General features: G+C 60.3%; 1 protein-coding gene across 1 annotated transcript; it reads right to left on the reverse strand.

The window, feature by feature from the left end:
* Positions 1 to 1,054: 1,054 nt before the first annotated feature.
* Positions 1,055 to 8,434, reverse strand: ABCG4 (ATP binding cassette subfamily G member 4). The gene is made up of 14 exons (XM_009287957.2): positions 8,206 to 8,434; positions 5,589 to 5,706; positions 5,373 to 5,505; positions 5,071 to 5,121; positions 4,741 to 4,886; positions 4,302 to 4,425; positions 3,940 to 4,054; positions 3,499 to 3,638; positions 3,076 to 3,174; positions 2,711 to 2,879; positions 2,034 to 2,134; positions 1,679 to 1,837; positions 1,392 to 1,510; positions 1,055 to 1,280 (listed from the first exon to the last, which is right to left on the reverse strand). The coding sequence occupies exons 1-14, from the start codon at positions 8,432 to 8,434 to the stop codon at positions 1,055 to 1,057; spliced, it is 1,929 nt and encodes a 642-aa protein (XP_009286232.1).
* Between the last annotated feature and the right edge of the window lie 1,399 nt (positions 8,435 to 9,833).

Consider the following 9,833-nt stretch of genomic DNA (forward strand, 5'->3'; position numbering starts at 1 on the left):
CAGGGCCAGCTCTTCTCCTGCAGTAGAGGCTCCAGCAATGGCACAGCTGAGCCCAGCCCTGCTTTTCAGCCACCTGGCACTGGCAGGGTGTGGGAACCTAAATCCTCCCTACTCCATGCGGCACTTGAAGGGACCAGTCACTTCTCTCCATGTTGGTTGATTTTATCCTCTTGGCTCAGGCCCCAAAGACAGCAGGGACTGAACGTAAGACTCCCTAAGGTCCGAGAATACTGTCCAGTTCCCACAGACCCTGCCACATCCCCAGGTTTGAAGATCTCATCTCTGAGGATGGCACCCGAGCAGAAGTCTGAGACAGAGCCCCAAGTCCTTCCCTGCCTGCTGGCTCCCTTTCCCCTCCATGCAGACTGGGAAGCAGTGGGGTTTATAAAAAAAAGAAAAAAAAAAAGAAAAAAAAAGGGGGGGGGGAGGAATTTATGCAGAAAGAAAAAGGGGATGCAGCAATTTCTGTAGCTACGGTGACAGGAAACACTAAAGCCTTGTGCAACTTGGCCTACTGCATCTTTGGGCTCTTCTTAGCACTGACACACATGCTGCTGGCCAGGGCGAGCAACAGGGCTATGTGCTGCGCTACCGATCCATGCTCTGCAGGTGTCTCTTCCCTGCTTCAGCCCCAGGATCAGGCAGCCCCAGGGCACTGCTCCCCTCCTGCCTGGAGTAGCCGGCTCCTCTTGGCCTTGCTTGGCGGACAGCCACCTCTGCGGGACTGTTCCCGGTGTCCCAATGTGTTTGGCGGAGAAGGGCAGTGCCAGACAGGGGCGACAAGAGGGGATCCAAGCTCCACGGGGTTCTGCAGTCCTGGGGGAGAGGGTGGCACATGCCAGGGCTGTACAAAACTTTTGCAATGAAGAGTGTGTGGAAAGGTTAAAACAGTTCCGAGATGTCTCAAAACCCTTCTCGACTGAGCCAGGCCTGGCTGGCACCTACCGACACCTCCACCACGGTCCGTGACCTGCTAGGAGCACTGTGTCCATCTGCAGAACAGTCTCTCACAGCAGGCCAGGCCCGGGAACGGCACTGGGGCCCTGGGGCCCCTTTATCTCTCTGACTTGACTTTGTACCTGAGGACCAGGTAAGCCAGGAGCCGCAGGATGACAAAGAAGATGCCCAGGATGAGGAAGTCCAGGTAGAGCTTGGCCTCCTCCACGTCCAGCTCCTGCAGGATCTTGATGGGTTTTTGGAAAGGGCAGAAGTCCTCGAGGCACTCCAGGTCCTCGCGCTCCATGGCATAGATGGTGAGAATGACACCCTCGAAGCCATACCTAGGGCAGAGCACACCACGAGGGTCACCACGTGCCACAGGCAGCCCCATTCTCTCCCCAGCCCAAGGAAGCCCAGGGCAGGGAGCTTCTGGCCAGAGCGCAGCATCTCACCTGACATAGGAGACGTAGGAGCTCCACTGCAGGTAGGTGGGGATGGTCTTGAAGCTGACAAAGAAGCCCGAGAAGAGCAGGACAGGGATGGCAGTGACGGGTCCCACAAAGGTGGCCACCTGGGGAGCAGAGGCCATTGGGTGACATGTCCCTGTCCCTGGGCGCACTGCCTGTGGCACTCACGCATCCCTATGGGCAACGCTTCCCTCCACCCCTCCTTGTCGTGGGACCCCCTGCAACTCTCCACCCATCTCCACATAACAGGCAAAGCGGGGGCCCCGTCTGACCTGTAGGGAAGTGGAAGCAGCTCCGATGAGGAGCCCGAGGGACTGGGCTACCAGGGCCGTGGCGGTGGCCAGAGCAGAGAAGAGGAGGAAGCGCGTGGCTTCGGGCGGCTGGCCCGTCATCCAGTACACAATGCTGCAGTATGCGATGGGGCAGATCACCTGGAGAGGGGCAAGCAAAGAGACCGCTCTGCTGGACCCATGGCCATCCTTACCCCACAGACCCTCCCTGGGGGATGGAGGGCTGCAGGGACCCCTCAAAAGGCCAGCCTGGGGTATTGAGGTAGCCAGGCAATTGGCTGTGCCAAGGAAGGCACATCAGCATCAGGGCCATGCTTCAGTCCAGCTGAAAGCTCACCTGGAAGGGCACATCTGCCATGGTCTTTGCCAGATAATAGGCTTTCAGGCTGTACCAGTAGTTCAAATGCTCTCGCAGGAATACAGACATCTCCTGGGGGACTGCATGGAAACAAGGATTTAGCAGCCAGCAGTACCCTGGCCTGGGCTGCTCCAGCCCCCACTCCCACCTGCCCCGGTGCAGGCAGATGTGATGCTGCCCCGGCACAGAGCACCAGGCAGCCTCCTGCCTGCACCACAAGCGGGTGCTCAAATCTTCACCAAGGAAAAAAAGCCAGTGACCGATGTGGGAACTTTCTGCATGGAAAAGTCAACTTGGCTGGGGGTTTTTAGGCAAACGTTTTGAGGAAGTGAAAGAGAGGTGAAGCAGCTGAAAATGCAGCTTTACAGACATTTTCTCAGAAAAAAAAAAATTCCAGCATTCTGCTTTGAGCCAGCAAGTACATTATAGCCAAACGTTAAATAAAGGGCAAAACTGCAATACACCCAAACAGAAGTTTTCCCCCCTCTTCTTTGTTTGAGTTTTTTTCCTCTCCTCTCTTATTTCCCCTCTTTTGCCCAATTCATCTGGCTCCACCATGCACCGCCCAGCAGACACACTCCCACACAACTGGAGCACCCCCCTCTGCCCCAAGGGTTGGAAGCAGCGAATGGGTGTTGGGGGAAGGAGCTCCTTACAGGTGAGGATGGTTGGCATCAGCGCAGCAAACATGAGGAAGAGCATGGAGAAGAAGAGAAAGCCAGTGTTATTGAAGACTTTGCCCGCGTCGTTGCCAATGTGCAGGTAGAGCAGCCCGATCAGCACCCCGATGCAGATGTGGGACATGAATCGCAGGTGGGTCAGCACCTGCAGGTAGAGAGGGTACAGGGGCTCAGCGAGGCAGGGCCGCTTCCCATGAGCATCCCAGGGCAGCAGAGGACAGCCTGCCTGCTCCTCAAGGGTGAGCCCCACTCCATCCCCCATTCAACTCCTGTCTCTGCCTGCCCCCAGTGACCAACAGGCCCCATCCCCTCAGCCCTGGCCCAGCCTCCCCTGCCCTCACCGTGTCCCTTAGGATGCAGATAAAGGTTCTCTTGAAGAGGATGCAGAATTGGGTTGAAGTGCTGGTGGCAAATGTGTGGCTCTCGATGTGGTCCACGTCCTGCAAGACCACAGACAAGCCAAGGACACGGGTCAAGTTCACAACACGGGCTCCCTACTAGGACGGCACCCAAATGCTCCCAGGGTGCCCCTTGTGAGCACCCCTGGTGAGAACAGGCACTGCCAGCTGCAAGCACAGAGCTGTTGCTCAAGAGAAGCAGAGGCTGGCTGAACACCTCCATGCTCCCCACCATGTCCAAGGGGCTCTAGGCATCACAGGATAGCTGTGCACTGTGGGGCAGAGGGGACTGAGGTGTCCCTGGATGGGCACCCTGTTACCTGCCACTCGCTGTCACCGCAGGAGGCTCCTCTCATCCCCACTCACCGTCACACAGTGTGCCGGGCATGATGGATCTGCCTTGTCAGGGCTGCTCTTCTTCTCGGCCATGGTGCACATGCCATTCTGGACAGCGCGGAACAGGACGGGGTTGAGGTCGCCGTACTCTCCTGAGGCCACCTCGATAACTGTGGAGGAGGACAGGACCTCTGAGAAGCACTGAGCCAGCCCTTGCCATCACTTTGCTCGTTCTGCCCAGACCGTGACCCCGTGGACCAGGGGGGTGGGAGCCCAGCACAACCTCCACCCCACGATGCTGCACCACACAGCAGCACTGCCCAGCCAGCACCTAACGGGAAGGGCACGGGAAGCCCTGCTCCCTGGGCAACCCGGGGGAATGCCAGGCAGCCCCTAGGGTTTGGGCACTGGATTTGGACCTTGCCACCCTCTGCTCCGCACCACGGCCCCAGCTGGGGCAGGAGCACTCACTGAAGTCAGCAGGGTTGTGGTATGTGGGGCAGTGGAGGCCAAGACCCTTCAGGTAGGGAATGAGGTTGGTCACGACGCCTTTGAAGATGCACTGGCCCTGGCTCAGGATGTACAGCTGCAAGAAAAAGCCAGGATATGGCAGATGCAGAGCAGCCAAGGGCACCGTCACCTGCTTCTACCCACCTCCCTGTCCTAGGGTGACACAGGGCACCCTTGCCAGACCCCGGCCATCAAGGCTGTGTGCCACACAAGCCCCAGGTCAAATGCCTGCAGCCCATCCCTCCCATAGCCTCTCTCCTGGGTCTTGGGGCCAGAGGGACCCCACACCCCTGAAGAGTCCTGTGTCCTAGCTCAGCCCAAACCTTGTCGAACATCTCAAAGAGCTTGGCGCTGGGCTGGTGGATGGTGCAGATGATGGTGCGCCCACCCTGAGCCAGGGACCGCATCAGGGAAACCACCTGGAAGCAGGAGGCACTGTCCAGACCGCTGTGGCCATGCAGGATGGGGTGGAGGAGAAAGAGACAGCAGAGAAAGAAGGGGAGAGTTGAGAGGGGGAGAAGTACATCCTAAAGATGCCCCCACTTGCCTCCCCTTGTGGGCACCCTCCTCCCAGGTCAATGGAGGAGAGCATCCCTTTGCAGCCCCAGCCCTTTTGGAGCCCTGGTGGGCACAGTCACATCCCACCCTCAGGTCTCACAGCCCTGCTGTGCTCCAGAGGGTGCCAGCCACCCCGGTGTCCCACAGCAGGGGAAGCCCAGCTGGACAGGCAGTGCCGGGGAGCCCCGGCCCCTGCAGCCTCACCTCGTGGGCTCATCGAAGAACATGACTGGAGGATTGTTCACCAGCTCCAGGGCGATGGCCAGGCGCTTGCGCTGGCCCCCCGACAGCGAGATGGTGCGGGTGTAGGAGCACTCCAGCAGCCCCAGGGCCGTCAGGATCTCATTCACCTGGGAAACAGCCTCATTCACCATGGGCTCCCATGGACCCTCACCCCATCCTTGCTACCTCCCTTCAGACCTCCATCACTGGGAGCCCCTCAGCATCCCCTGGTCCCCTCAGGGCCCTCCCTTCCCTACTGTCCCTGTCTTGGGGAGAGGTGAGGGGCCTGGGCCCACCTTCCTCTGCACTTACCAGCTCCTTCTTCACCTCCTGCTTCTCACTCAGCTTCAGGTTAGCAGAGACCTGCAGGGAGAGGATGGGCAGGGAGACACGACTGTCAGATGTAGGGAACAGAATCGGCTGCACCATGGCCCCGTGCCTGCCCGGCTGAGGGCTGGGAGCGGTAGCTCAGGATGAAGGGAGCAAGAACAGCATGATTTTGTTCCCAGAGCCCTTGGAAATGCCTGATGTCAGTGTGGGCTCTGTGCCCAAGGACACAGTCCACAGGATACCCCACAGAGCCCAGCAGGCTGCCCGGCTCCCACATCGCTCACCATCATAGCCTCCAGTACGGTGAGGTGTGGCAGGAGCATGTCGTCCTGCATGATGTAGCAGGACATCTTGCGGAAGGTACGCAGGTCCCGCGGCCGGCCATTCACCAGGATCTGGCCCTTCATGCCGGTCTCCCTGCAGGAAAGAGGCATGGGGGGATGTAGCACAGGACCCCCAGCCCTGCACTCCCAGACCTGCTGGCTTCCCCCCAGCCTCACCTGTAGCCAGCCAGGATGTTCATGAGTGTGGACTTCCCGGCACCCGAGGGCCCCATGATCCCAATGAGCTCCCGCTGGCAGAACTTGCCTGACAGGCATTTGAGGAGAGTCTTGTACCCTGGAGGGAGAGCAGCATGGGTTCGGCTTTCAAGAGCAGCAGTGCTACAGGGACCGCGATGCCATCCCAGCACCTGGGGGACCTCAGGACCTCCATGCATCATGCCAGGGGCTGCATGTGCCTGGAGACTGTCTCTACAGCAGCTGTCATTTCCAGCACGATCCCTGACCCTGGTCCTTGGCTGGCCCCACTGATTTCCAGCGCTGAAGAGGCACATGCCCTGGATCATGGCAAAGACCATGGATATCCCTGGGTCAGGGTACCTAGCTGCTGAGGAAGATTACCAGGCTGTGACATCGGTCCTGGGCATGTTGTGAGATCCCAGTCCCTAGGGCCAGTGGAGAGGGGCAACGAGAAGCAGGGTAGCATGGGGCAGGCAGAGTCCCCAAGCCTGCTGGATGCCCGGCTGTTGCCTTCATTGGCATTCATGCTGTGACACCCAGCAGCAGCCACTGCTAATCAGACCTGGAATTATCTCTGCTTTTAAACACAGCTGATTAGCATTTTCTGGCAGAAGGAACATGATGTGTTGGGAGTAGGGAACAGGCACAGCCTCAGGCTCTCAGGAGCTACTCCCAAAACACAGCCCTGGCAGGACAGCAATGGTATACAGGGTGCTAGGACCATGCTGAACCATGAACTGGGTCTGAGCATTTCCCTGCTGGAAATATGCCCCCCACGTGCCCTGTGGTGGCAGCAGGTGTTGGGTGAGGGCAACACATCCATCCCCTGCCCACAGGCTGGGGCAAGCCTCAGGGCTGGACCAGCTCACGGTCCTAGTACCACCCTAGGGGGGCAGTCCCTCTGGCTCATCCATCCCCAGGACAGGGGGTCCGGCACTGCAAGCTCCCAGTTCGTCCTCTGCACCCCTCAGAGTCAGGTGCCCTGCATCCAGGAGTGGACCCTGCTGGCAGAGGGGCAGCAAGGGCCGGGAGGTGAGGGCAGGGGGCTGTGCATGACGACAGCAGAACGAGCATGCCCGGCAGCCCCCCCAGCGCATCCCGACACCACGCACATGGCTCCGGCACCACGCATGCTGCTCACGTCGGCGCCACTGCAGCTTGCGCAGCGGTTACTTGCGTTCATTGACTGCCAGTAACCTCCTGCTTCAGCAGAGTGGGGCGGCCCGGCTGGATCCTGGGGGCTGCGGCCAAAGGCACCGGGAGCTCCCCGCCAGCTCCTGCACCTGGCCTGGGGTAGAGGAGAGTCCCTCCCACTGCCACCCCGGGATCCCAGCACCCATCAGCATGCTCCTCTCTGGTCCAGCTGCTCGAGCCTTTCCCCCTCCCTCCCTGCAGGGCACTGGCCCACTGGCAAGCAGCCGGTTCCCAGGACTCCTGGGTGCTACGGCACACTCTGCCCTGGGAAACCCATGGTTGTACCACAGCTCCTCCTAGGATGCTTCCTCAGCATCCCAGGCAAACAGGCAGACCTCATCCTGGGGGGTGTCAGGGCTGGTGCCACTGTCTTTCAGTGCCTCAGTTTCCCTAGCTGCAGAGCCTGCTTGGGAACAGGGTCAGAGGCCTCATCCAGCACTCCTGGCTGGCAGGGCACCCCACTGAGCAGCCCTGTGCCCTCGGTCTGCTCACCCCAGGCCCCCGCTCATCCCTGCCAGCCTTCAGCTTCTGCAGATCAGCTCCCCCTCCATCTCATGGGGCTGCCTGATTGGCATCCCATTAACTGAGAGAGCTAATTAAAGCAGACTACCACCCACCAGCAGCCATCTGCCTCCCCTCTCCCCTCCCTGAGTTCTCGGCCAGTCACACACAGGAAAGGGGACCGTGGCCTCAGCTGCACAGGGAGCCGCTGGAGAGGAAATCCCCTGCAAATCACACATATTCTCCTTGCCAGGCTCTGAGCTGGGGCACCTCTTGGGGTCTCCTGCTGTCAGCACATCACACACAGGCATCATACCCCAAACAACAGGGCTGGGGAAACTAATTCATCCTGGCTGCCCCTGAACCAGGAAATCTGCCCCATCTCCCTCATGCAGCTCTGGCCAGAGGCTTCCCTGGGATGCGATCTGCTTTCCTCTGTCATTGCACAGCAGAGGTGCGCAGCAACTGCCGCGGGACACGAGCCTGCCCTCCACCCACGGGCGCCCAGCAAGGACAGTCAGCCCCAGCATGGCTGCAAACAGGACCTGGCGCTCAGACAGACCACGGGGCCGGACAGCCCGACCACCCAGCCAGCCCCCACTGCCGCAGGGGACAGCAGGGTGAGCACAGGGCGAGCGGCTCCAGCATCTCCCACTGTGGCTCCCTATGTGCAGCCCCGCTGCCATGCAGAGGCAAGCTCCCGCCGGCAGGCAGAGAGCTGAGGCACTCTATGCTGGCAGAGACTGGGGCTGCCTGGAGCAGGAATTAGCAGAGAAGCGATGAATCCAGCACAGAGAAAGATGCTGGGGACCTGGGTGAGATCAAGGCATATAGAATGGGAGAGGGGTGCAATAGCCCTGCAGGTCCCCTCCCCTGCCCTTCCCCAGCCGGCAGCTCCTACCTCTCTTCCTCCACCAAGAGCCTTCACGCACAGAGTAGGACAGGTCAATGAACTCAATGTTGACGGCTGAGCGCTTTGGGAGGTGGGAAAACCTCTGGGCCTCTGTGATGTGGTTCTCCACCTTCTTCAAGTGGGTGGTGAGGAGTGGGGCATCTGGGGGGCTGGCGTGGCACACCGTGTCCTCCAGGGCAATGGAGACACACGCGGGATCCATACCCTTCTCAGCCATCCTGCTGCTCTGTAGGAAATGCACAGGGATCGACTCACAGTGGGCCCCTCTCCCAAGGCCAGGGACTGCAGGGGCCAGGGACCAGCCCACAGCAAGTCCTCTCACACCCTTTCCTGCTGGCTCCAGGCCTCACTGCCCCCCTCCGCCCTAGGATACACTGCCCAGCTGTGGTCTGGCACCCACAGCTGGATGGAAGGATGGACCTGGCCAGGGCAGCCGAGCCAGCATCAAGGGGCTCATGGCAAGGAGCAGCTGATCAGCTCCACAGTCAATAATTCATGCATCTCCTGTGGCTGGGTCCAGCTCTGGCAGCAGAGCTGGCAGGCTGTTCAGCTCCCACTGCTGCTGGGCTCCCTACCCTCCTCCTGTCCACCATGGTGGGTGCAAGATGGGACATGGGAGAGCTGATGTTCTGCCCTCAATGGGGGACACCCAGCTGTGCCTAGATGTCCCTAAGGGCTCATCAGGAATTACCCCTGCCTGGCCTGGCCAGGGCTCGGGGGACACAGGTATGGGGTGCCAAGCAAGTAGACTGTTCCAGCCAGTTCTTCGGACGAAGCATGCTGTGCCTCACCCAGACTCCTGGGGCAGAGCAGTCCTGGCTAGATTAGACCCTCAGCTGGTGCCCGGCATCCCCGTGGGCTTGCTGGGACAGGCTTAATAGAATAGGGAGGGAGCCCCGCTAGTGCTAGTCCTTCTCTGCCTCCCTTGGCTCATTTCACCTTCTTAGCTTTTACCAGCACAGCCTCAGAGACCAAGTCAGTACTTAACTGGGGCCATTGCATGATGCTAATACACACACCTGCCCAAACGCTCTCCTGCCAGGCAGTGTCTTCTGTGTGCAGTCCTCCCCACAGCCGGCTGCAGCACGGCCAAGCTCCCCGCGTCCCTGCTTGGCTTGAGGACTGTCTGCAGTGCTGGGGGGATGTTGAGCCAAGCAGGGTGGGGAGCACGCTAACCCCAGGTCCCACTGCGGCACTACAGACTGGGAGGGGGTTGGCGATCCCCACGGCACCAGCAAAAGGAGCCTGAGCTGTGCCTGAGCAGGCTGGGCCCAGCACCCATCTCGCCTCTAAGGCTAGGGTCCTAATGCTTCGCTAACCTACATTTTGCTGAGGCGCAGGCTGCAGGCAGCTCCTCGCTACAGCTGCAATGCACACACACAATCCCCTGAAAGGGGAAGCCGGCTTTGCGAGGAGCTGCGCCGAGATCTTCCCAGCCCTCTCCCCGTTGCAGACAGATCCCTTTCAGGGCTGGAAGAAAGCCAGCCGCAGCCCTGGGGAAGAAGAGGTGGGAACGAGGGCTGCGGGATCCCAGCACCCAGATCCCCCTCTCAGCAGCCGCGAGGTCCGGGACACGCTTGGCACAGCGGCTCCGCCGTGGCGGGCAGCCCCGGGGT

Source organism: Aptenodytes forsteri, unplaced genomic scaffold (assembly GCF_000699145.1).
Source record: "Aptenodytes forsteri isolate BGI_AS27 unplaced genomic scaffold, ASM69914v1 Scaffold841, whole genome shotgun sequence".
Classification (NCBI taxonomy): Eukaryota; Metazoa; Chordata; class Aves; order Sphenisciformes; family Spheniscidae; genus Aptenodytes; species Aptenodytes forsteri.

Coding starts and splice junctions, on each gene's coding strand:
- ABCG4 (XM_009287957.2), bottom strand. CDS start 8,434: ATGGCTGAGAAGGGTATGGATCCCGCGTGTGTCTCCATTGCCCTGGAG. Junction 3,639..3,939: donor CCACAACCCTGCTGACTTCA/GTGAGTGCTCCT, acceptor CCTCCTCCACAG/TTATCGAGGTGGCCTCAGGA. Junction 2,880..3,075: donor TCTGCATCCTAAGGGACACG/GTGAGGGCAGGG, acceptor CTCTACCTGCAG/GTGCTGACCCACCTGCGATT.